This window comes from Octodon degus, unplaced genomic scaffold (assembly GCF_000260255.1).
Source record: "Octodon degus isolate 3935 unplaced genomic scaffold, OctDeg1.0 scaffold00042, whole genome shotgun sequence".
Classification (NCBI taxonomy): Eukaryota; Metazoa; Chordata; class Mammalia; order Rodentia; family Octodontidae; genus Octodon; species Octodon degus.
Window position 1 is genome coordinate 14,688,162 of NW_004524618.1, and position 27,299 is coordinate 14,715,460.

At 40.8% G+C, this 27,299-nt stretch overlaps 2 protein-coding genes and 1 long non-coding RNA gene across 3 annotated transcripts in view; 1 reads left to right on the top strand and 2 right to left on the bottom strand.

Moving 5' to 3' along the window:
• The window catches only part of LOC111816840, an 8,787-nt gene extending 745 nt beyond the window's left edge, over positions 1 to 8,042 (bottom strand). Inside the window, exon 1 of the long non-coding RNA XR_002821167.1 lies at positions 7,846 to 8,042. This is a non-coding gene — a long non-coding RNA (uncharacterized LOC111816840). The remainder of the gene's footprint in view (positions 1 to 7,845) is intronic.
• The window catches only part of Ccdc186 (coiled-coil domain containing 186), a 75,060-nt gene extending 66,720 nt beyond the window's left edge, over positions 1 to 8,340 (bottom strand). The window contains exon 1 of the mRNA XM_004631591.2: positions 8,137 to 8,340. Within this exon, the coding sequence (XP_004631648.2) occupies positions 8,137 to 8,168 (32 nt within the window). The 5' untranslated portion in view covers positions 8,169 to 8,340. The remainder of the gene's footprint in view (positions 1 to 8,136) is intronic.
• Positions 8,341 to 19,213: 10,873 nt separating this feature from the next.
• The window catches only part of Tdrd1 (tudor domain containing 1), a 58,264-nt gene continuing 50,178 nt past the window's right edge, over positions 19,214 to 27,299 (top strand). Inside the window, exons 1-3 of the mRNA XM_004631547.2 lie at positions 19,214 to 19,496; positions 25,427 to 25,482; positions 26,321 to 26,323. Coding sequence (XP_004631604.1) covers positions 19,214 to 19,496; positions 25,427 to 25,482; positions 26,321 to 26,323 — 342 coding nt within the window. The remainder of the gene's footprint in view (positions 19,497 to 25,426; positions 25,483 to 26,320; positions 26,324 to 27,299) is intronic.

Consider the following 27,299-nt stretch of genomic DNA (forward strand, 5'->3'; position numbering starts at 1 on the left):
TCTTAGGCATCTGAATTTTTTTTCTTTTTTTTTTTTTTTTTTTTTTTCCATTTTATGTATGTCTCACTACGCAGCTCCCCAGCACTGGGATTACAGGCGTGCACCACCACCCCCAGACTCAAGTCACTGGCTCAGCATGCCCCCAGAGCGGAGCTGGCGCAGCATGTGGAACTAGGGATCAAACCCTAGTCCTTGCACTTCCAAAGACCTCTATTATTTTTAAAATTTATTTTGTATTTATGTATTTGGTACAGGGTCTCACTATGCAGCTTGAACTCGTGATTCTGACTCAGACTCCCCAGCACTGGAATTACAGGCGTGAGTCACCACACCTAGTTTCAGGCCGGCACTGCACATCTGGGGTTCTAGGCCAGTACAGCATGCAATACTAGGAATCAAATCTGGGTCCTTGCACTTGCCAGGCAGGTGCTTAGACTCCCGAGCTATCTTCCCAGCCCCCTGACTCCTTCAATTTGTCCTCATACTCTCTTAACAATTTCAGATCTCCTGTATTTCTATTGTTAAATTCCTCAACTTGGAACACATCTAGGCCTCTGGTCACCTCATATGAGGAACATATAACTGCTGAGTTGTCCAATTTTCTTCTATCTCTTGTTCTACTGCCTGCAACTCCAAATAAAGGACCACGGGTAATACAAGCACAGGTTACTTGGGACAGCCCAGGGTTGCGACAGTATCAGATCAAGTAACAGGCCATCCAATCCAGAGAAGAGGGTTAAAGTTTGAGGATAGTAGCTCTGCCCAACAGAGAGGACGTGCTTTATAAAGGTCTTCAGTGGCAAAAAGAGCAAGGAACTACAACACTGGGCCTATAATAACCACACACATCAGACATCACCATCAAATGCAGCCAAAAGATGCCAGAGTGAAGCCAAGGCTATTTCTCCCCTTTCAAAGATTCAGGTAATAAAAAGCTTTTCCTCAGCAGGCTGGTTGTCTCCCCTCAACTCCACAAGGGCTTGGCTGAGAGAGGGGTCTGAACTAGTGTGAGTCAGATTATATCTCTTCAAACTAAGGAGCTTTCTTCAGCTTTAAGAATGTGATTCTTTTAGTTGCGATTATAGTTGCTTATTTTGCTTTTTAAATGACAGAGACCTGTCCTAATGTGTGTGATAAAAAGCAGCATAAATGTTGTAACACCCGACCATAAGGGAGTGTACTTCAGGAGGAAAGTGACAGGCAGGGGGTGTCTTATATAGTGTTTAATGAGTCTCCTTAGTAGAACTCTGTTAAAAAACAAAACAAAACAAAAAAAAACCCCTCCAACCCAGACAGGGTGCCTGTGATCCCAGCACTCAGGAGGCTGAGATAAGAGGATCACTGCAAGTTCAAGGCCAGACTGAGCAATATAGCAAGGCCCTGTCTCAAAGGTGAAAAAAAGAAAAAAAAAAAAAAAAGAGCTGTAACATGTGTGAGGTCCTGAATGTGATCCCCAGATACACAATAACTGCTTCACTGATATATCCCAGAGTTAAGATTGCTCAGTAAAACAGTTACAGTTGTACTACTTTTCTAATCTTATCTAACACATGACTAGAATCCCAGTACTTCACTGTAATTTACTAGTCCCACCAGTCTACTCAAGATTCACCTGAATAATCTACACATCAGCATTTCCATCTGAAATGTTTTTCCTTTCAGCTATCTAGGAACTATGTTTAGCTATAAGATTGATTCTAAAGCCACATCTTTCTCCAGATTTTCCATCATCATACAAAATGACATGTAAAATCAAAACATACAATTATACTCAGCAGAGAGCCTTTCTTAGGATATATTTGAACAAGCAGTCTTCCACCTTTATATGAGTACTATTCTTGCAAGAAGGAACATCACTCTGAACTGAATCAAAGGCTTTAAGTGTCAAGCAATATGATGGTAATAATAAATAAGTCTGACAAATAGATTTGTTACTATATTTATAGTCATTTTTGCAAAAATGTTCAATGGCAGTTCTCAATGATGAGGGACCCGCTGGCTTTACATAATGATCTGGGGCCCAAACAGCATTTAGTGGATAACAGGTACTAAGAAGATTTAATAACTTGGAAGAGAGTCTAGAACAATAAAAATTTATCTTATATCCTGCTCAATATTTTACTGGGAGGGGCCGGGGAGATGGCTCAGTGGAATAAGCACTTCCCTGGCAAGTGCAAGGGCCTGAGTTCAATCCCCGGTTCCGCCAAAAAAAAAAAAAAAAAAAAAAAAAAAAAAAAAAATTACTGGGAACAAGACAGAGTATCCCACAAGTTTAGAATGCCTTGTAAATTAAGACAGACTAAATTTTACTTCAAAATTTAAATATTTTCTATGCCTTCTACCAGTAATGTGCTCATATCTTTGAAAAAGTCCATTACTATGCCTTCTACTAGTAATGTGCTCATGATCTTTGAAAAAATCATTATGTAAACTGACATTTGATAATCACTTCGAGCTTACAATCTTAATTTTCTCACACTCAAACTGGCATTTACAGGAGACCTAAAAAAAGAAAAACAAACAACTAGGGATTAACAAAGATATCTGGGATGGGAAGATAGCTCAGCAGCAAAAGCTTCTCTCCTGCCTCACAAGCACAAAGTCCTGAGTTTGATTCCTGGTACCAAAACACCACCCCCTAAAAAACAACAACCCCCCTAAGATATTGTCTATTTTCTATTTCCAAAGACTTACAAACTATTCAAGAATGGTAGCAGACAAAAACAAAACCCCAGTCCCCAAATACTTTGGTTATGTCCATAATTACTTAGGAAAAAAATAGCTTCGTCTTCTGGTAGGCAATGCTAATGCAGACTACTTAGGATGGTGTCCAGGTTTTTAATTTGGGGAAGGAAGGTGTGTCCAAAGCTACTGAGGACAGAAGAGCCTAGTAACAGACTAAATGGAGAGGATTTAACACTAAACATTTGTTCATAAGATAGTTTTAAGAAACGCTTGTATAAATCAAATTCATTCACAGATATATGTAATAACTATCAATTATAGATAATATATATAATCATAATATGTAGCTTTTTCAAAGTAAAAAGATACTTAGACTTTTAATAACTCTTACTCATTAAGAGAAATACTATACTTTAAAACAGTCACAAAATTGGTCTTAATTCAAACACTTACTTTCCCCAGAATTGTTTCTGACACAGTACTACAGGACCAATTCACACTTCAAAACTTTCAGTAGTGAGAACTGGTTTCGCTCTTACTGGAGCTCATCAGCTGTAGGCAACTGGTCAAGGAACATTTTTTACTGGCCTTAAAGTCAAATATTATCCCTTTTGGATTTTGTTTCTTAATGAAAGAAACTACATTTCTATAAAATTATTTCCATGAAAAAGCCATGTAAGTTGAAGTATTGCTTTTTTTTTTTAATTTTTATTTATTTATTTATGTGTGTGTGGCCAGCTTAGCCCACCAGGGGGCGGGGCTGGCTGGCATGTGGTGCTGGGGGATTGAACCGCGGTCCCTTTGCTTTGCTAAGCTTGTTTTAAGTAGGTGCTTTAGACCACTGGGCCATCTCACCAGCCCCGAAGTATTGCTTTTAATAGTTTTTAGTTCCATTCCATTTTTCCTCTAGAACTACACAACCAGAAAATGTAGGTTTACTTAAAAAAAAAATTAATCAAATCTATACAGGTATTTGGTAACAGACTATCAAATAAACAAGACTCATACAAAGGTATCAAGTTAGAAATAATTCCCAAAGTGAATATTAATTCATTCACTAAATATGTATTAAGCATCTGTCTGTTGTGCACACACTTTGTTTTAGGTGGGAGCATCACAGTGGATAAAACAGACATTCCTCCTAGTACAGGTCAGTTGTGCAGTGGATGAATACCTAAGTACCATGCTAAATTTTATTCTTCATGTTTTGCTGCCAATAAACACTAAAACATTATAGGTCATAAAGCATATACTTTAACATTACAGTAATTCGAGATCTGACAGTGTTCCATCAGGGACTACACAGAAAAAAAGGTCCAGAGTTTTTAAGTCCAGGAAAAAAAAAAAAAATTGAATTAAACATAACATTTTATACAACAAACTACAAAGTTTAAATTATAAGCTGTATCATTCAAATCCCCCAAATAATACAACTACATACTTCTCAAATAATATTCACTAAAATAAGCAAATTTAGCCTGTGAGACCATTGCTGTTCTCCAAAATAATGATTTACTGTCCTCTGTAGGAAAAGCGTAAGCACATCAAGGGGATTTTTAATATGCTTCCCAGATACATTCTGAAAGTAGCATACACAAAAGAATAGCTATAATAGGATTGTTTTTGGGTTGTTTCGGTTTTTGTTTTTTTTAGGACAGGGCCTCACTATATAGTTCAGGCTGGTCTTGAACTCAGTTTATCTCAGGCTAGTCTCAAATTCATAGCAATCCTCCTGCCCCAGTCTCCAGGCTGCTCGTGTTACAGGCACGTGCCGCCACATCCAGCTTCTAAGAAGATTCTGATACGGCAATTAAAGTCAGAAGATACGCTTTACAGAACAAAAGGCAAATTGAGTTCTGCAGCTCACACCTGAAGCCTCAACACTTAGGGAAGCTGAGATAGGAGTATCATAAATTCAAGCCCAGCTTAGTAAGACTTTGTCCCAACACTTAAAAACATTTTTTTTTTAAAGGCTGGGAATGTAGGGATAAAAAGCTAGAAGCAAAAACCAAATTTTAAAAGCCACCTCATCTACTATAACCTGCTCAGAACCTCCAAATAGCTTATTTTTGTACTTTAAAAATCATTTTTGGATGAAGATTTTTAAAATAAAATACAATAAAAATGAACCTATAGAACACATTTCCTATGATGAAAGTACCTGACACCAAAATTTCTTTTTTTTTTCCATCAAAATTTCATATAAGGTTAATTTATACAAATCAAATTCAAATTTATTCAAATCAAATTATTATCTTTTAGAAGATAATAATTGAGCCATTTCAAAGAACTCTAGTTCTGCAAAAGGGAAGCAGTAACTTCTGAGTACAGTAGTCACATACTAAGCTTCGGGGTCAAATTTAACTTTAATTTACTGCATTTCCTTTGTGTGCAACAGGGCATTAAAAAAGTTGAAAAGTGTTGTACAACTCTTTGTAAAGTGTTATGGCAGGACGAAGTCCCTGTAGGGGTTGTCTAGCTTTGTACCCAAGACTCGGGCCAGGGTGAATTTCATTATATGTACATTATATTGCATACACATAGAGAGATGTTTTTCAAAAAGGCTCAGCATGGTGGATGCTGCTGGAACCTGTAACAGCTACTAACCCCTTTGATAAGACACAGGGGGAAAAAAAAAAAAAAAAATTAAGGGCTATCAAGAGCCCAGGAAAAGAGGGCCAGAATTCACATTATTAGGTTATATCATGTATGTCATATTATCATATATTTGGTATATTAGATCCATGCAATTTTATATACCTAATAAATTTTTAAAATATTATGACAGAAAATATAATATTTTAAATTGCAGCTATTTGTGAAGAACTCACTTGCACTTTAATGAACTTAACAAAATATTATAAGTACTTTCATTCAAATCTGGAAACTAAGAAGGGGATAAAATGGAAACAACTAAGTAAAATTTGCAAGTAAATTTGCTTCCTACTATGGCATTTTGGCTAATCTTTACAGTTTTAAGCCAGTTTTCACATGGGTTTGGTTAATCTGATGTCACAATTTCAGAAAAAGTTAAATTATTCATTAGCACTTACTATGTAATACTATAGAAGATGTTTTATGGACAGTCTTAATAGACAAATGCCTTCTGGTAGCTCCATTTTTTTGTTTACTATTTTTAGTTCAAGTAAGTTTTCAATCTCAATAGCTGAGAAAATTTGAAGTAGTATAAAAAACAAGATAAGAAAATGGTTTATAGATTTTTAAGTTATTTTTTATCTCATTGCTGTCCCTAAAATGAGTACTAAATGTAACATTCACAATATTATAAGCCTACTCATGTCTAGGAAACATTAAAAAGTTGGCTTTACTTAAAGGGATAAAAGAGCTGGGAGTCAAAGGGCATGCCTCTAATCCCAGTGCTTAAGGGCTGGCGCAGGGGGATCACTGTGAAGTTCAAGGCCGGCCAGAATAACACAGCTAGACCCTGTCTCAAAAACCCAGTCTCAAAAAAGTTTTATTAAAAGAAAAAGTCCATAATTTCAAGTGAAGGATTCTTTAAACTGTTAGGTGCCTCTAGGAAGCTAGGACACATTACTTACCATCTTACAAAGGAAAGAAGAGAACCAGCTTTCTAACTTTGTAAGTGTGGCTGCTTCCATGCTTCCATTTACCAGGTCTTCTCTAAAGAGCTTACTATACTGCGTTGTTTTATAAATGTCAGCATGTAACTATAAACACATGGTTTTAAAATGAATACATTAAATTAAAAAAGATTCTGAAATGCCAAAGACATCCTATGGAATCTGTTTAAAGAAATTTTAAGTGTACATGCAGTTAACTGAATTAGGTGAGATCTTAAAAAAATACATAACCCGTGCACCTTCTGGGAGATTGTTCACTAATCATATCTATGATACTATAAAATACGGAATTTTTAAGAGCTGGAGCAACTGCTTACGGAAAGTCTTTGGCTTAATCTGCAGCAGAGTTGGTGGCTGGCAGGCAAAATGTTTCAAGATACTATACAGCAACAGGTATTAAGTCTAAAGAGGGAGGATTTTAATAATACAAGATTTGTGAGCTACCCAGTATTTCATTGAAGTTCAGATAACATAAAAAGGGAGGACCCAATCATGACGGCTCTTTAGTCTGGGTAATGATGGATTACAAACTACAAAGTACGGAGCTGCGCAAGGAAGCGAGCACTGCGTGCACCGAGATAACTTGTTATATTATCAATGGCTCTTCGACCTTTATCTTTTCCACAAGATCAATACGGCAAACAATCATAATTGGGAACTAATGGGAAGGCCACACCCACAACTAACATACCTAAGCATTCATGGCAGATTAGATTTTCTTTTAATGACTACCAGCATCAGACGTCGTTCCACTGACTGCACATTTTCCTTAGAAAATCACTCAGCCTATCATTTTGGAAGAAATAAGAATACTGGGTGTCAAAGGAACATGACTCACACGCACAGAAAACTGCGAAGGATCTGGCCTCTTGCAACATATTTTTACTATACTCTTCTGATTCCCACAGGTAGCAAGACTATGAAGTCAAAGATACTGAGATACTTCGACTACAGGTCCCAGGCCTCCTAAAAAAATTAGGATGTGAACACGTGAAGTTGCTTAAATTGTTAACAGCGGAGCGATAATTCCCCAGGATTACTACTTGGGAACCATTCACATGTTTAATGGAGATACAAATTTGAAATTCCTTCCTTATAACTAAAGCTTATGAAATACCTCGATGTCCTGGTTACAAAAAAATAAATAAAATGGCAACAAAAACAGAACAGTACCTCTCCCGTCCACAACCCTACAGAATCATTTCCGAAGAACTTTAAAAAGCACGGTAATGGAAGTGTTTAAAAAGGAGATAAAGTCGCCACAGCACTAAACCCACAGGCGACGAGTGCATCAGAGATCCCGGGCAGGTGGAGCCGAGCAGCAATTCCCAGCCGCAGCCCGGGCGGGCGGCCTCACTCCGGTCGCTGAACTCCGCTCCGGAGGGAAAGCCTTCCCGCAGCCGGAGGCTCCGAGGGAGACCAAGGGGCTCGAGCCCCTCCCCCCGCGAGAGACCCCGAGGCGGCTCGCCCCGCCCCCGGCCGCCGGACTGCGCGAGAGGTCCACAGCCCCCGGCCGCCACGCCTGCCAGTCCGCCGCGGGGGCCCCTCGGGCACTCACCGCACTTCTCCAAGCCTCAGGCCGCACCCCAACGGGACCTCTGGCGCTCCGGCTCAAGGGTCAACTTTTTCATGGTGGGACCGCCAGACCACGAGTGGGCGGAAAAGACGGCGGTGGAGATAAGAGACAATTCCCCGACTCTCTCCACCGCCGCCGCTCGCCAAAACCCCCGCGGAGCTGACACATCAACAAAGATGGCGGCGGCGCCGAAGCCGGCCGGGCTACAGCTGAGGGGGCGGGGTTTCCTGAATGAACCAATCAGCGCGGCGTAGAAGGCGTGACGCAACGCACCTGGGTAACCTGTCCGCAGTGGGCGGGACCATCGCAGCCTGGCCTCGGGCCTCCCAGCGGCTAGGAGACTCCGCTTCGCGCTTCGCCTCGCTGGGTACCGCCGCCCTCGGGGACCTGGCGAGCCGGCTGTGCCCCCGGTCCAGTCCGACCGCTTACGCCTCTCCAGATCCGAGCAGTAGGTTTCTTTCAGCAGGAAGCGCCTACTGGATATTATCCTTCCTCACCCTTTGGCCCATCCTCTTATGAGTCAAGGGCATAAAACAATAAAAGAATTCGAAACTGGCTTCCCGGCAGTGGGGCGCAAAGGTTTCACCTGACGTGGGAGGGCGGAGTCGCAGGGGCAGCCAGCCTGCCGGTGCGTTCCACAGTTCATCTCTGCGGGAGTCCTCTGGGGGTTCTGAGACGCTCCGGAGCTGCAGCCGCTGCCCTTGGTTACTGATAAGCTGCGAGGGCTCGGCGACTCGAGGACCGCCAATGCCGCCTCCGCTGGGGCTCCCAGCACTCCCGGTGGCGCAGAAGGGTCCTCGGGGCACGTGCCGGCATCGGTCCGCAGCTCGAAGGCGGGGGCCTCTCTCTGCAGAGATCGCACATCCTGCAGCCCGAAACCGCGTTGTTTGGTTTGCATCCTCTCAGGCAGAGAGAGCTTCCGAGTGAAAATAGTTAACTTAGAGGAGTCAAAAGTTCCTAAGTTCCGTTCCGTTTTTTTACATACGAATTGCTGGGGAGTGGGAGAGGAGACACAATGCTGTCTAATTCTGTTCTTTTGTTTTCGCCAACAAAGATTGGCATCTCCCTCCTCAAGTGAAGATCCTGTATTAAAACACACTTTGAAATTAGGATGTTTGTGACAGTCAAGAAATGATTTGGCTTTAAAACTATATCAAACACATTCCTACTGAAGCATAAAGATAAACCACTTTCTTTTACTTTTAGTACTCATTTTACCAGTAATAAACATTTCCGAAATTTGTTTCTGAACTTATAAATGGTATTAAGCATATAAATGTCTTCGGGAACCTAATTTTTCACTAAAAAATATGAAACGAAAGAAATGAAGTAGAGGTACTACCATCTTGTATTTGAATTTAGAAATATCAGAATGAGCTCATGGTTCATTTTCATTTTTTAAATTAAGTTCAGGGCTGGGGGTGTAGCTAGGGGGTGGAGGGTGGGTAGAGGACTCGCCTAACTTGATTCCCCAGAATGGGGGGAGACAAGCAGTAAGTCTACCCATTAAAAAGGCCTACAAGGATGACAACCCAACGCACACACTACTCTCCAGACTATGATATCTATCATTCCACACTAAAAGTTGTCTGGACTGAAACATTAGGAGGTCTGATTGCAAGTTTGGAGCAAGAAATGTATGTCAGGTGTGGGCTTCCACATAATGGCTTCCTTCCTAAGTACTTAACTGCGAAAGGGAGGTAGCTGCAGTAGCCAATTCTAACAATCACTACCTCGGCAAGATCATCAGGCCCAACATCAGATTATAAATCATGTGTATAGGATGTTGTATGTTTGCCATACAACGAAAATGGGCCCTTTACTTCTTCCTTCCAGTGACCCATAACTCCATTCCTGCATTAGTGAGGCCTCAACAAATTTCAATAAGTGGCTCAGCCTCCCAAAGCTGACCAGTACTCCTGGAAACTGTCAGGTCACCAGAACAAGGAAAATCTGAGAAACTAACTTCCAGGAAGAGCCTAGGACATGCTAAGAAAATGGAATGTGGTACTTTGGATAGGATCCCATTTCAGAAAAGGGATGGGGTGGGGCCCTAAATAATTTCTGAGTGAATTTAACTTCAGATTCTATGACCAGCAAAAAAGAGTGGATTGATTTGGGAACCCCCAAAGACTTGTAAGTGGCTCAGGCAACTCAAATTAATTACTTTCACAGAGGCAAGGACTGAGTCCTTGCGTCCAAAACGTGCCCACAGTCGTCCTGGCCATCAGCCCTCTACAAGAAGCTGAGCAATTGGACAAAGCTGCTCGCAGGCCCCACACCCCAGCGGGGCGCACGCCGGATTAGCAGCCAGCTTCCGGGGACTCCCGGGGCGCACGTGGGCGCGCGAGAGCGCTGGTGGGCGCAGACTGCGCAGGCGCCACGCGCCATCTGGGAGGCCCAGCTGGGCATTTGGAGCGAGGCGAGAGCTTGGGAGGTTGCCTGGCCGCCGGGCTCTTGGCATTGGCCGCCGCCGCCACCACTAGCCTTCGGAGACAGGTCGCGGTCCGCTGTGCTTCCACCTCTCCCCAGGTCTGGGTTCCCGGGTGCCCCGGGGAGGAAGAGGCAGCCTGAAGGGCCCCCAGGCCTCGGGCGTTGGCTGCGGGCGTTGGGCACTGGACGTTGAGAGCGGGCGTTGAAGGTGGGCTGTGAACGCTTGGGAGGCCTGGAGTGGAGAAAGGACGGAGGGACAGGTCTAGGGTAGGAAGTGTTGAGTTGGGTGAGCTCCTTACTGGGGGGAAAGAGGCAGGAAGTGGGGGCTGCGCAAGCAGGGGCCCAGCTGTGGGTGTGGAAGTAGCGCTGCATGTTTGTGGATTCAGTGCCTTTGCTTAACTCAAAAGCTGGACTGCAAACAATAGGAACATCAAGCTTTTCCTCTTCGTACCACCTAAGGCAGGCGAGGAAGAGACATTGCTGAGCTCCCTTGGAGGTGGTGAGGCGCTTTTTTACCTGGGAAGCATTTGTAGCGTCTGGCCTGTGCCCGTTGCTTTTGAGTTGGCTTTTCGATGGCCCCTCCTATGATTGCCCTGTTGGGCCTCTGGAGTCTAGCAAGCGCGTGTAGTTCTTTTGGTGAGATCCCAGGGTACTGTAGACAGAGTTGCCCAGCCAGGAGTCTGACCTGGATTTCCTTCTCATCTGGGTAAGGTGCCCACCCGGGGGTGGGAGTGGGGGCGCTGGGGGCTCGCAAGTCCTTCAACTTCACAATTTCCCTCGTTCTGGGGAATAAAGATTGCAATACTTAAGTCATCTGCATTTTAAGTGTACAAACTAGTTCTTTAGAAGAGGGAAACTTTTTCTGTACTTGTGCGTGGGTGCAAAAGCAGAGGGCCGGAGATGTAGCTCAGGCGCAGAGTGCTGGGCAATAGAGTACTTCAGGCGTGCTGGAGGCCCTGGATTGAATCCCTGGTGCTGAGACGGAGAGCAGGGGCTGGAAGTACAAATAACCGCTTGTTGGTTTTTTGTTTTGGTTTATGCTGGAGATTGAATCAAGGCCTCACCCGTGCTAGGCAAGTGCTTTTTTGCTGAATGACATCCCCAGTCCTTTTTAAATTTTACTTTGAGATGAACTCTGACTAAATTGCCCAAACTGGTCTGTTCTAACTTGGCGGTACTCCTGCCTCCGCATCTGCAGGCACCCAGCTCCTGGTTTGGCAGTAGCTACCCGTAAGCACTTCAGCAGCCACTTCTGTGCTGGTGGGTTTGGTAGTCTCACAAAACCTTCATGTTTAAGATTTATTAGGAAATACTACTCGCCACATCATGCAGTCTCTGAATCCTAGAAAGATGAAAGGATTAGCTCAAGATGCTCTGCCAACTGAGGAAAGTGGGACTTGGCTCTGAGTTCAGAGTACGCTTGAGTGACACGTTGAGTTTGTAGTTTTAAAACACTGTAGAATGACTCTTCTTGAATGCATAGGGTTGGCAGGATGACAAAAACGAACTTTTTTTCAGTAATGGGGATCGAACCCAGGGCTTCCATCTGGAAATGTGGCCCTTGCCCCTTCCACCCTTTTTTTTCCCCCAGAACTGGGGATTGAACTCAGGCACTTGGCCAGGGAAGCGCTCATTCCACTGAGCCATCTCCCTGGCTCGTTAGCCTTTTCTGAAACAATGTTTTAGTAAGTGACTAGCCCCCCCCCCAAAAAAAAAAAAAAAGTAGTGCCTAGGCTAGGCTTGAACTTGTGACCCTGACCTCAGCTTCACGGAGTGTTGGGATTACAGGCTTGCAAAACTTCCAAACCAAAGCCAAACTGTGAAGAAGATAATCGATTATAGCTAAGTATCTCTGTAGATACTCTTGTTATTAAGATAATTAACTCACCTGGGGTTTGTTCTGTCCTCTAGGTTCTGGCCTGGAGAGAGTTTACTTCCAGTTAGGAGTGTATCCTAGAGTGCTCCCTGCGGGGGTGGGGGTGGGGAGTAGGAGGGGGACAGGAGAGGGAAATTCCAGGGAGTGAAAGAGGGTCTGCCCTTAGGGAGCCTCTGGGATGAAAGCAGGAAGTGCAGAGGCAAAGCTGAGACCTGCATTTAATTCTCACAGACATGGCAGCTGGAAGTTCGAAAGCTGTGGTTGAACTCAGGTGATGGTCTTCTTAGATAGCCTTATAATTACGCATTCAGGAGGTGGAGAGAACAGGAGCCGAAGCCTCAGGAAGAGGCAGTTTGAGCCTCTTACGTGCCTCATTTTTGTTAGTAGTCTGAAAAAAATTAGTGATTCCGGATCCTAAGAATATAAGGATCCTTTTAACAAAGAACTTTGGAAACCCTTCAAACCAGCTTCTTCTCTTAGGTAAGGAATTTTGAGATGGTAAAATACAGTATTATTAATCAGTGAATTTAAAAGAAAATCAGTGAATTTAAAAATATTGGATTGTGTATGAAAGAAATTGCTTGCTTTAAAACTGGCTTTAGCCTATGACCCTTGCAGCAATAACTGTCTTCCCTAGCCTTGTAGCTCTGTGTATAGATCTGAAGTCTGCAGCCTCAGGTTGGGAAGCTGTTATGGTTTGTGTCTAGTTGTCCCCCAAAGCCTCATGCAGTCATCGCTTACAGAGTTTGTGATTAACTCATGATCCACTGGGATTGTGGTGTGAGTACTGTGCCCAGCCTGGGGTGGATGGCTGGAATGCAGTTTAAGGGAGACAGACTTGCTCTCCGTAGCCATTGCTGTCGCTACTTCTCCATTTTGATCTTTCGCTCTTTGCTGCCGCCATGAAAGGTTGCTCTCTGCCCTCTGCCACTCTGCCTTGGAGCCAACTGAGTATGGACTGAAACCTCCAGTGACTGTGAGCTAAATGAACCTTTCCTTCCTTCATTTTCAGTGTTGGGTATTTGTCCCAGCAATGAGAGAAGAATAACTGAGATGTACACTATGTGGTTAACGTAGGATAATGTTAAGTATATAAACTGTACTGCAAAGTCTTACAGATATTTTTCACTGTTAAAATTCAAACTTAAAAGCCTCTTTGTGTCCTATTGTGGCAGTTACACATAAATCCATGTATGCGTTAAAGTTGTAAGTTATGGAACTCAGTTGAGCTTAGTGTCACACCTGATTGCAGCTACTTGGGAGGCTGAGTCAGGAGGATTACAAATTAGACACCAGCCTGACAATGTAGTGGGATGCCACTCAGTGGTAGATTGCTTGCCTAGCAAGCATGTGCCCATGAGTTCAATCCTACATACCACCTAAAAAATTGTAGAACTACAAATCTAAAATGTCAATTTAGTGTTGTGATGGATTAAAAAATTAAGTTCTGAAAGATTTTAGGTGAGAGAGAATTCTATTTGCACTCACAGCAGCCTGGCTGCCTCCTGTAAAAGCCCATGTTCAAAGTCAAGGATATAGTGTGGTGACTTTCTTGTTTACTGGCCATTGGGCCACATCTGCTTTTTTATCCTCACTTTTGAGTGATGTGTGTGGAACAGTCACTAACTAGAGACAGTCTAAAATTGTGCAAAACTTAGAAGGCATTGTATCATTAGGCAGAAGACCTGAGGGAAAGGGAATACCTGGCTGGTATTAATAATTACTGTCCCCAAATAAAGCGTGAAGCATTTAGTTCTAAATTAGGTCTGAATGCTTATTTGCATGGACATAATAATGGGAATTCCTGAATAGATTGAGGGAGTAAAATACCTTTTAATTGGAAACATTCTATCACAGGTGGACATTTTTTTAATTTTTTGGGAAGTACTAGTGCAGGACGTGAGGTTTTGCTCTTAAATTTCTGCAAATATGACATAATCTGACTTTGCATTTAAGACTGATCAGTGCCATTTCATCATTGAGCTTCATTTTCCCTCTCCAGGTTATCATGAAAACATAATTTGTTTTTATCATACAAATTTATTTTTAATACCTCATTGTACAAAATACCATACTGTGAAGAAAAGGAGTTTTTTATTTTTATTTTAAAAATGAGACGTGGGGCAGGAGAGATAGGTCAGTAGGATAAGCGCTTGCCTGGCGAGCTCAAGGGCCTGAGTTCAATCCCTGGTTCCAAAAAAAAGAAAAAAAGAGAGAGACATGGATCCCACATTCGAGCATCTTAAAGTAATTTAGAAGACAGACTATAGGTAGCTGTGATTCAAGGTGGTGAGGAGCTGACAGGATGAACTGGACACATGTGAAACACAATCTCCAGAGCCATTGTTTTGAGAAGGTGGTGGCTGTATTCTAATTTTATAATTTAGCTATTACTGTGGTCCCTTTACTTGGGTTAGAATTAAGCACATTTTTTGGGAAAAGGGACTTTTTCTATGAAAGCAGTTTATCCTAGACACATTTTGTACAGTGAAAAAGAACTAAAAATTATTTCCTTGCAATTCACTAGAATACTCATTATTTAAGATTTAGTGAATTTTGTTCATTTTAACATGTAATATTTTACAAGTATAATTTTACTGAATATGCAGATTTTTCTGATTTTTTAAAATATACATTTTAACAGACATTTTACAGGTTGTTTGGAAACTAGTATTCTAAATGACAGTTTAGTATTTTTCTTCGGAGAGGTGTCATAGTCTTCTCTTTTGAGACTTAATGTATTTATGCATTTGTACAAGCAGTATGTTTTTGTAGTTTGGATTATTTTTCTATCTTTTTTTTTTTTTTTTTTAAATGGTGGAACCAGGGATTGAACTCAGGCCCTTGTGCTTGCCAGGCAAGCGCTTATTCTACTGAGCTATCTCCCCAGCCCCTTGTAGTTTGGATTATTTTAACCATATAATTTTTAGAAATAGTCAACAAATTGGGGGGGGGGCAATGCTTTTAGGATCACATACAGTTTCCTAGGGAAAAAAAAAAGCATACGTTGATTTTATTAATGTAATGATAGGCCTTTTAAATTTTACCCATTCTAGGCAGAAAATAATATATAGTTACTTCAGTTTGAACTTTTAAAAAATTTATACCAGGGATTACAAGATGAAAGCGGTAAAGGACCCCACCAGCCAAATTTGACCCTGTTCATTAAGAAAGTGGGAAGCTTTTTTAGAATTCCCACTCAGAAGAACTTTGACTATGGGCAGTATTGCAACTAATGATAACTGACTAGTCTGAGACTGCAAATGACATTTGGGTCAGTGTCCTAGTTACTCTTGTTGCTGGGACAAATACCTGACACGCAGAAGGATGGAAAGGCTATTTAGCTCACAGTTACTGGAGGTTTCAGTCCACTGGCTCCAAGGTACGTGGCAGAGGGCAGCAGAACAGCAAGATCAAAATGGAGAGTAGCAGCAACAAGGGCTACAGAAAGCAAGCCTGTCTCCCTTAGGCTCTCCGCCCCAGGCTGGGTGCAGCACTCACACCATAATCCCAGTGGATTGCAAGTTAATCACAGACTCTAGAAGTGGTGACTGCCTGAGGCTTTGGGGAACAACTAGACACAAACCTTAACAGTCAAGCACAGTGTCCGCTACAGTACCCTGATGTTTTTACTATTTATTGTGGGTGAGCCTGAGGGAGTGGTCGGCAGACTCCTAGGGACTAGAGCAGGGCCAGTCCAGCAGGGGTCCGGCCTTGGTGCTCCTGCCTGTTAACCACAGCACAGAGAGCTCTGAGGATAGTTCTGTTTCAGTGTTCTCAGCAAAACACTGAGACCCTGTACTTTCAGCCCTATCACATGCTTGTCCCCTTACTTTTACCGTATAAGTAAACATGCAGGCTGTGCTGGGTTGGTCCCACCCGATCCCAGATTTCCTTTTAGTGTGTGTCTAGTGTTTTCGTAATCTCCCATTGCCCTCCCTCAGGACCCGGCTGCTGTGTGCATCGAGGCAATTTATCCCACATTTGAAAAGATAGCACATTTGTCATCCTCGGAGTGATACCGATTCCCTACCCTATTTGACTCAAATTCACAAAGTCTTAATTGTTTAATAGCAGCACAAACTTAAATATATAAATAAATATAGCAGAATGGATGTGACCTGCATGATACTTAGATTTTTTTGAAGTTAATGTCTCTGTAGTTTATTATACGCTCAGTGTAAAGGTAAATATTATATTGATCCCTATTAATTGTTTATTTTGTTATTATAACAGTCCATATCACTGCTTGTTTTATCCTTTATCACTTTGCATCTAAGGTCAGTGTGTCTATATCTTTGTAGATTGAATTTCTAATCCAGTTTTGCTTCCTTCATCTCAGTGACGCTACTATGACTTAGATTTCTGGTTACTATTGTCTTCTTCCGTAGTGTGTAAAATAAAAGACAGAGATGGAGTGAGAGTTTTGTCTCAGTGTTTTCTACCTTGAGTTCTGTTGGATCTGCTGTTAACACTAACATTCTACCTTGATTTTGCTTATTTGTATATTGTCTGTTTTAGTCCTTTTATTTTCAACCTCACTTTATGATATTTATTTATTTATTTATTTATTTATTTTTGGCAGAACTGGGGATCGAACCTCAGGCCCTTGTGCTTGCCAGGGAAGCACTGATCCCGCTGAGCCATCTCCCCGGCCCTGATTTTTATTTTATATGTCCATTTTGTGTATACATCTAACTGGACATTTTTCTCCTTGCATCTCTCTCTGTTTCTCTCCTTAGTGAGGCTAGCCCAGGGGTTCTTTGGGCTTGGCTCTGTCATCCTACTTGCCGTGCGTGTGTCGTGATCTCCAGTTAGGCACTGGGATTCCATTCTCGTAGTTATTCTGATGTTTGAAGGAAAGTATTTCTTCTACAGAGGTGGAGCTACTCAGTGCTCGTTGTGTTCCTCTCGCCACCACTGTCAAGGTTATTTCCTTTTTTAATATAGATATATCAGCCCCCTCCCACGACTATCCAGTTTCTGCCTGTTCCTTAGAATTAGGCAGGCTTGTTGGCGCAGTGTACGTTCCTTGGCAGCTGCAGGGTCGCCACCATAATTGCATGCCTGGGAACATTCTGTTAGGGATCTTCCCAGGATGTGGCCCACTCAGAGTGCTGCACCTTTGAGGGTGCGTGTATGTCTTCTTAAAATTTTATCTTCTATAGATTGTTACTGAATTAGTGTAGACCTAATTTTTGAAACAGAAATGAGATGGAAGTTGTGTGAGAGTAAGAGCAGAATTGTATTTTTTGACAAACAGAAGGTTCCAGTACCACTTGCCATGGTGGCTACAGAACCATCCATGGTGGCACGTGCCTGTAATCTTAGCCTTGGGTAGGCTGAGACAGGAGAATCATGATGAATCCAAACTGTGTAGTGAGACCCTGTATCAAAAAAAAAAAAATTTTTTTTTTGGTTCAGGATCATGTTAAATAACAATTGAGGCATTACTCTTTCAGCTCTCTAACCTTTTTTATCCTTTGAGTAGGGAAAATAGGTAGAAATTTTGCCTCTCATGTATGTATAAAACTAGACACTGCTTCAAAAAGAGGAATTGTCTGGATTCTCCCCAGGACAGGAAATTGGTATTGTCTTTTTTTTTTTTTTTTTTTTTTTTTTTTGGTGGAACTGGGGATTGAACTCAGGCTTTTGCACTTGCCAGGCAAGCACTTGTCCTACTGAGCTATCTCCCTAGCCCCTGGTATTCTTGAACAAAAACCCCTACCTTCATCTCTGGATAAAGTTTGTTGGGGCACTTAGAAGCAAATTATACATGAAAGCATGCAATAATGTCATTTATTTTTTGCTAAAGGTATCCACAGATATGATCCTTAAAGAAAAGAAGCGCAAGTTCTAAACTATAGAAATTCAGCTGGAGGTTATCCAAACAGAGTGTTTGAGAAAACCTGAGCGAATAGGAGTCAGCTGAGATAAATTGTCAAAGATAGGCGGGGTTGATGAGACAGGTGGGGAAGTAAAGGCATTCTGGGTAATGGGTAGTTTAACATTTTTGAGGACTTCTGCAGCATAAAGAAGGTGGAGGGTTCTGAGAGGGCATAAAGGGAGGTGATGAACTTATTTCAATTCAGGGTGGCACAAGACAGAGTTAATGGCAGCAGAAAACAGCAAAGCAATGAGAGAGAAAACCTGATTTAAACAGTGGCTTCTAGGGCCGGCCAGATAGCGCAGGGGTAGCACAGCGGCAGGCGTGCTGTGCCAGCCCCTCCCTTGGGGTGCACTAAGACAAGGACTGAGACTGGGCATGGTGGCGCATGCCTATAATCCCAGCGCTTTCAAGGCTGAGAACAGGAGGGTCACTACAAGTCTGATCTGTAGTGAGCCCCTGTAGACCCTTTCTTTTTTTCTTTATTTTGCAACCGGGGATTGAATTCAGGATCTTGCCCTTGCCAGGCAAGTGCTTATTCTGCTGAGCTATCTCCCCGGCCCCTTTGTAGGCCCTTTAGACCCTGCCCTAAATTCATAAAATAAATAAATAGCTTCTATTGTATTTTATAATAAGGTGTAGGTTTTAGATTGGAAATACTTCCTTTAAAACATGAAAGATCTTTTCTATTCCTGGTGCTTCACAAGCTCTTAAGTGTAAGCAATGGTGTGGTATCCTATGGTCTTTTTAAATGTGTCTTGTTGGTCTGTTGGATTCTTTTAAACTTGAAGCTTGTATTTATCCAAAAAGAACTTTTCTGAGCTGGGGAGATGGCTCAGTAGAATAAGTGCTTCCCTGGTAAGTGCAATGGACCGAGTTCAATCCCCGGTTCCGCCAAAAAAAAAAAAAAAAAAAAAAAAGAACTTTTCTCTTCTTGTACGTTTGGGCCAGGTTTTATTTATTTATTTTTATTTGGGGGGGCAGATTTTAATGTCAGAGTTAAATATACTTTGGAATAGTTAATGGAAATTACTCTTATATAGATATTTGAAAGAAGCACCTGTGCCTGCAGTTTTACTTTTGAAATCGAAAGTTTCTTCTTAAATATATTTCTTTCCTTAGACTTCTGTGGATGTTAAATTACCACTTATATAATGTCAAGAAACTCAGAAGCATCTACGTGTCAAATGACAGAGCCATTTAATTTTGAAAAAAATGAAATCAAGCTTCCAGCACACGATTCTTTAAGAACTACTGGAGGACATCATAACCATCCTAATTTCAGGTTGAAAAGTCCAGAGAATGGAAATGAAAACAATTTTTTGCTTTGTGAGCAAACCAGGCCGTATTTAGTCGGCCAGGAAGACAATTCAGTGTCTTCAAGTGAAGATAGCATCAATGGTGAAGTGAGTGAATCCAAGGAGAACGGAAAGGCAGGTGAGTGAAAACCGCTGGCTTTGAACTTTTGTGTGTGAGACGTTGCTTCTGGGGCTTGAACCCAGTACCTTTGTACTGAGCTATATCACTTGACTGTTTTTCAAATTTTGAAACAGTGTCTTACTAAGTCACTGAGTTATCCAGCTGAATTTTAACTTACTGTCCTCCTATTTTAGGCTCCAAGAGTGCTGGTGTAAGGGGCTTACACCATCACACTGTCTAGGCCTTCTGCTTCTTGAGTCTGATAGTTTCTGACTGTCTTGGGTACTTTTCACTGGTTGCTGGGACAAAATACCCTACACCCAAAATTACAGAAGGAAAGGTTTATTTAGCTCACAGTTTGTGGAGGTTTCAGTCTATGCTTGGCTGGCTCCCAGGCAGAGTGGTTCATGGCAGCAGAAAACAGCGAAGAGCAAGGGCAGCAACTGCAGCTTCTAGCCAGCCTTTCTCCTTGATACTGTAAACAAATTACCCTGGGCTGGGGGTGTAGAACCCACACAGTGTCCATGCCCTCCTCTTGCACAGGATGAGGATGTTTACGAACAGGGTCCTGGCTCTCTGCTTAGTCCTTTAATTTAACCTCTAAACTTCTCAAGTTGACACAATGTATCAACCAGTACACTGAGTTATCACAAAAACCTATATTATATAATATATACACAATATGATTTTATTTTATTTATTTATTTTATTATTTTTTTAAATAAACCTTTCCTTCCTTTATTTTGAGTGTCAGGTATTTGTCCCAGCAAGGAGAGAAGAGTAACTAAGACAACACTAAATACTTAAGGCATTGTTTTCTAAGTGCCAAGGCCTGAGACATAGTAATCAGGCATGACACACTTCTGCGCTTTCTGTACTTTCCAACCACCCAGTATCACAAGAGAATCAACAAGCAAAGCCAGCTAGAAGATGCCTATGTTGGCACAGGCTGCAAGTCCGGTTCACCTGGGAGACAGGTTCCCTAGGGACTGTCTTATGCCACCGCCGCCGCCTCCTTGTTTTGGTGATGTAGTCCACCGGCTCCTTCATGGCTTGTTCCCCGCTGTTAATCTGTACCTCAGTCTCATCACCAGAGGATGCAAAAGCTTGACTTTCATCCTGATTCTTATTTTCTTTTTGTGCTTCCTGTTTAAGGTGGGTTTTCAAAGCCTTTAAGAGCTTGTTTGCTCTCAAGTTAGCCCGGAGGCCCAAACTCTTGGCCAAGTTCTGTAGGTCGCTGTATTTCAAGGAGCCTAGCTCCTCCGCAGCGAGGACGGTTGCCATGTTCCAGCACTCCACACCACACACGGGACTGGGACGCTGACCCGAAGCGCGCAGTTCAAAACTCTGGCGCCCCACGATATGATTTTAAAGTACAGTGAATGCTTAAATTTTTTTTAAACAAAAGACACTGTCATTTTTTTTTTTTTTTTTTTTTTTTGGCTTGAATGCCTTCAGGGCAGGTATGGCTGGCTTGAGTTGTGAGAATCAAACCACAGCAACCTGAGCCTGACTGCTTTGTTGAAGCAGCCACTTAAAGAACTTAGCTAAGGGGCAGGCCCCATTAATTATTGTAAGAAAATTCCTGTTGCTTTAGATACACTTATTCCACCATTCTTGCCTCTTTCTGAAATAGTTCTAGACGTCTTTTTTCATGAATGTCTTTACTCTAGTGGCACTGTTGTGACCACCTTGCCATCCTGAGTCATCTTAAAATATTTACCTTTCATGGTCATTGTACTTTGGAGAGGAGCCAGCAGCCACACAGTTGGCCCTGTAAATAAGGTCAGTGAGGACAGTGTTTTGCAGCCAGCCTTTGCATTGGATGACACTCAGCAGCATTCACTGTATTTTTGATCACTTACAGGCAAGAATGAGGGCTTCGAAAAATAAATTTAAAAAATTAAAAACAGCTTCTCACACTGCTTCACTAATTGGCAAGTATGAAGACTTACTGTATTTGAATCAACAGGGAGTGTATTTGGAGGGAGATTAATAGCCATTTTTCTCTTGCTATAATTCACTGTATTTTGATCTCCCATTGTAATTACACATCAGTGGGCTGATAACTGAAACAGCCAAGTGACTATAATATTTGTATTTAGTTCTTAATTTATTTTTTATTTTTATTTTTTTTTCGGAACCGAGGATTGAACTCAGGCCCTTGCGCTTGCCAGGGAAGTGCTTATTCCACTGAGCCATCTCCTGAGCCCCTTAGTTCTTAATTTAGAAGGAAAAATAAAATGTATAAGTAATCACCTTTGGCTTGATTAATCACAGAAAGGATTACCCAGGAGAGAATGACTATGGATGAGCTTTTTCCCTCCTACATAGAACTGTATTAGGAATGTAGAAAGAAAGTAAATGGCTTTATTTTGGTGTTCTAAAGCCTGGCCGTATTTTAAAAATAGCACACAAATGTTATACAAATAAGGGATTAGACAGATAAGATATTAACTGGTTTCAAGTGATACAATTTTTTTTGGTCCTAATTCTAAAACTTTTGCCTCTAAAGGAGGGTACTGCCTGGTGGAAGTTAGAGCCTCTTTGAAGGCAGATGACCTATGATCTTTTACTGTTATGTTGATATAATCCTTGAAATATAGACTCTTAGACCTCTAGACTTCCTTGGGAATTCAAAATCATTTTCTTAAACACATTAGAACATTTTCGGCCAATTTTTTCCATGGTGAGTATACACTCGGTGCAAAAGCAAGGATGGGTCAGCTGCCTTAGCTTTACACTGTAGCTCAGTGTACAGCTAAGGCACCATCCTGGGCTAATGGTCATTGGATTTCATTGCTTTGCACCTGTAGTTAAATAAAAATCAGAGGTGCCAATTTCACTTAAAAGCTCTCCAGTGTAACTATAAAGATTTTTTTTTTTATTAAACTTTGACTCTTATATACGGATATTTTTCTTTGTGTAAAGAGGTAAGAATCGCTCCCACCCTCTGAAAAGCATGAATGGAACTGAGTTATGAACTCTTTTTTTTTGTGCTTTGTTTTTTTTTTATTTTTCAACAAATAATACACTGCATATATTCTTCTTATGAACTCTTCTTGGGACACTTTTTTGTTTGAATGATAAACTGACTGGGCTTAGGTATTTACCACACATCTAATTGAGTTTGCTACTTCAAGGATATCTGACAGTATTTTGTTGCCAATGATAAAATTCAAACTTTCAAGCAGAGTGGGAGTGCAGGAAATTTATCTGCCACTCTGTTTTTGTTTTTGTTTTTGGCAGAACCCGGAGATTGAACTCAGGCCCTTGTGCTTGCCAGACAAGCACTTATTCTACTGAGCCATCACCCTGGCCCCCATTTTTTTTTTTGCCACTCTGATTTTTAAGAGCACCCCAAATATTTAAATGTTTCCTTGTGAGGTACATGTGATAGTAACACATCATAGTAGCACATGATATTGTGTAACGAAATATGTCAGTATTTGACAAGTCTGTGTAGCTGTGTGAACTGACCTTCTACAGATGGTTAAAAGTCTGTCTGTTCAGGTGGGAAGATAGCTCAGCAGCATAAGCATCTGCCTGGGAAACGCAGGGTTCTGAGTCCGATCCCCAGTACCAAAAAAAAAAAAAAAAAAAAAAAAAATTCTATTCAAAGGTCAGGATAAATCCATTGATTCTAGTGTAAGAGAATAATGTGGTTTACAGTCCTTGTTGCAGTTGACAAGGTACCACATAGAATTACTTAAAATGACAACAGGGCCAGGGATGTAGCTCACTGGCACAGTGCCTGCCTGGCAAACATGAGGTTGTAAGTTCAATTTCCTGTACCAAAAAAGTATCCACAGTTATGTGAGAGGAACATTACACACTGTCCACGTAAACAGTGACCTCTACAACTACGTGAGGCCAGATTTTCTTCAGAAACTTCAAAGTAGCATATGCTAAGTTGAATGCAAATGTGTATGTACATATATATACGCACACACACACACATATATGGTAGGAATACAGCTGTCTTTTGTTAAGTCAAACATTAGGTATACAAAAATGTAAGTTTTTCAGTACTTTTTTGTTTTGAAAAATGTTTTTTTAAAGCACATTATGTCAACATGTCTCAGTTACTCTTCTCTTATTGCTGACGCTCAAAATGAAGGAAGGAAAGGTTTGTTGAGCTCAGTCCATACTCAGCTGGCACATGGCAGATAGCGACCTTTCCTGGTGGCAGCAGAGAGCAAAAGAGAGGAGTGGTCGCAGCGCAGCAGCCAGCTAGCCCGCCCCTCTCCCCTCCTTACACTGTACTGCAGATTGCCCGGCCCAGGGGGCAGGGGCGGCACTCACACCTGCAACACACGGCGACTTTCTCTTAGTTCCATGAGAAGAAAGGTTTGTACTAATAGTGTTTAGACATGATATCCTTGCTACATCTTTTCCTCGGAATAGCTACTATGAAGACAATATGCAATATATTAAGTATTGTAACTGTCCTACTAACCTGTTTTGAAACTGTTTCCTTGCTATTTTTATCTTTTTTCTCATTAAAATGAATAAAATATATATTTAAAAAAATCACAAACTCTAGAAGCCAAGCTGCCCCATGACTGCATGAGGCTTTTGGGGGGCACCTAGACATAAACCATAACACAACATGTAATACTTTATTTTGGCATGAAGGTACGTTTTTTTTTTTATTTTTATTTTTACTTTTTTTTTTTAATTTATTTTATTTATTTTTTTGTGTGTATGGCCAGCTCAGCCCACCAGGGGGCGGGGCTGGCTGGCATGTGGTGTTGGGGGATTGAACCGCGGTCCCTGTGCTTTGCTAAGCTTGTTCTAAGTAGGTGCTTTAGACCACTGAGCCATCTCACCAACCCCTATTTTTTTATTTAAATTTTTATTTTTTATTTATTGAGAAACAAATAGCAATGAGACAGTTTCAAAACAGGTAAGATAGTTACAATAATTAAAACATTGTATATTGTTGTCTTCATAGTAATTATTCGTAGTACAAGATGTAGACATCATATCCTGTCCAAACACTATTAGTACAAATCTTTCTTATTGAATTAAGAGAAAGTAGCTGTATATCTATCCTAACTATTTTGTATATACAGATACAAAATAGTCCTTCATTTATATCCCCTTTTTTTGTTTAGTTTTGTCAGAGATGCCATTTAAATATTGTAGGTGTGTGAATTTAGCAAAAGAATCCAATATAGTCCAGTAGTCCGTGATAGTAGTGGGTTATCCATAGAACTGGCACTGTCAGAAGTTACTGACTTGAGCCTTTTATAGCTCAGCATATTACATTTATTTATTTATTTATTTAATTTATTTTTTGTGGCAGAACCAGGGATTGAACTCAAGCACTTGCACTTGCCAGGGAAGCATTTATTCCTCTAAGCCATCTCCCTGGCCCCTTACATTTAGTTTTAAGTGAATATTTTAAAATTTAGTTTTAATTTTTTTTTTTTTTCTTCTTTCCATTGACTACCTCCTGTTCCTTCTCTTGCTATCAGCCGGAATCTCAGGCTCTGCTTTTTTTTTTTTTTTTTTTTTTTTTTTGCGTAACCAGGGATTGACCTCAGGCCCTTGCGCTTGCCAGGGAAGCGCTTATTCCACTGAGCCATCTCCCCAGCCCTAGTTTTAATTTCTAGTACAATAATAGTGATAGATATAAGCCATGACCATCTTTGGGCTCACCAGTACCTTTTATGAATTTTATAAATGGGTTCTGAGTTCAAAAAGTTTTGAGAACTGTTCTTTTGAATAGGGAAGAGTTCACAATGAGAAGAGCAGTAGTCAGAGTTTTAGACAACTCCTTATATTCTGTAAGGAAAAGTAGGATGCTGCTTATTTGTAGTGCACTTTACGGCATTATGGATTGACTTATTTGAATGTCAGATAATTTACGGTACTTTTACATTATCACTAATAAATCACGACACTTAGTTTTTATCACGAATTGTGTTTTTCTGTCCCAGGAAACTCAGTGTCTCCATTAAGTGTGGGAAATAATTCACCCCCCAGAGAAATACCTGTAAGTATTTTTTTTTCTACTTTGCATTTTTGTTTGGGTAAAATATGCTAATATTTTTGTGTTGCACTGATAAAAATATTCAATTTATAGATAATTCAAGGTCAGATTTTCTTAAAATTATTAGTATATGTTTGTGATACATAGTAATTACAGTCATCTTGAGGGATTGGTACACATCCAATTGCATCATGGTTAGGTTTATTCTCCACTCCTCCAGCCCTAATTTTCTTTAACATAACCCCTTTTTTTTTTCTTTTTAGATAAATGTAAATTCACACACAGTTGTTAGAAATAGGGAAATATTTTATGTCATCTTTATCCAGTTTCCTTCAGTGGTAACAGACTGCAGAACAATATTAAATGTAAGATACTGACATTGATACAATCAAGACACAGGATATTTCTGTCATTGCAGGTGTCCCTTGTGTGGCTGCATCTACCTCCCGTACACCACACCCCTCCTTAATCCCTGGCAGTCATAACTATCTATAGTTCTGCAATTTTGATGTTTTAAGAATGTATAGACGGAGTTAGTATATAATGTTTTGGGATTGTCTGTTTTCACTGTGAGTGATTCTTTAGAGATTGATCTAGGTTGTTTTGTATATCGGTGGTTTGTTCCTTTCTGTTACATGCTTGGTATTCTTCCATGGTATGCATAGCTTGCTTAACCATTCAGCTAGTAACATAGATCTGCATTGATTACAGCTTTTGGCTATTGAAAATTAATCTGCTGAATTCAAGTTTTTATTGTTGTAAGATAAATGCCCAGGGGTGCAGCTTTAGGGTCATGTAATATTTCAAATTTTAAGAAACTTCCAAACTGTTCTCTGATAAGACTGTACCATTTTACATTTTCACTAAGTGTATGAATGAAAAAAGTATGTGTGAATGATCTCTGCATCCTTGTCTGTGTTTGGTGATGTTCATATTTTTATTTTACTCTCATAAATCTCAGTTGCTTCCTAGTTCTGGGTTCTGTAGTTCTCTGCTAGTTTCTCTAGTCCATTAATCTGTATATTCCTCCACTAATATGATGTAGTCTTCATTATTAGCGTTACATAATAAGTCTTATAATTGCACACAGTGATTCATTCCACTTTTTCTTTTTCAAAATTGATGTAGCTATTCTAGAGCCTCTGCCTTCAACTACATTCAAAATAATAATACACATCTACAAAATAATCTTGCTGGGATTATGATATAAACCTGTGTATCAATTTGAAAATTATTGACATCTTTGCTGAGTTAAATCTTCCAATTCTTGAACATAATAATGTCTTTCTACCTGTAGATCTTCGATTTTTTCACTTTGTAGTGTTTAGCCTACAAGTCCTGTGAATGTTGTTAGATTAATGCTTATGATTTTCATTTTTTGAATGTTAATATTTTTAAATTTTTGTCCTCGTTTATTGCTTATATGTAAAATATGATTGAGTTTTATGAACCTACCTTGCTGGGCACTCATTCTAGAACCCTTTTTCTACCACTCAAGCAGTTTTCTACATAGCCATATTTGCATACTATTCATGCATTCTCACACACTTTTGGGGGAATATAAACACCTTTTAATACTTCAGAGTGGATTTTGTTTCCAACAAGATTTGTTAGAAAATGCCATGTAATTTCATGAATTGTGGCGCATTGGTGACGATAGAATGAAAGGAGGACAAGCCCGTGAAGCGCCGTCCGCCTCATGGTGTGTTCTCGTCCACCAAGAATCGAGCAGGATCAGCCTGAATCTCGACCATCTACTGTTCTTGTCTCAGGCAGCAGCAGACTCCAGGGAGTTTAAAAAACATAAATAAAGCTGCACA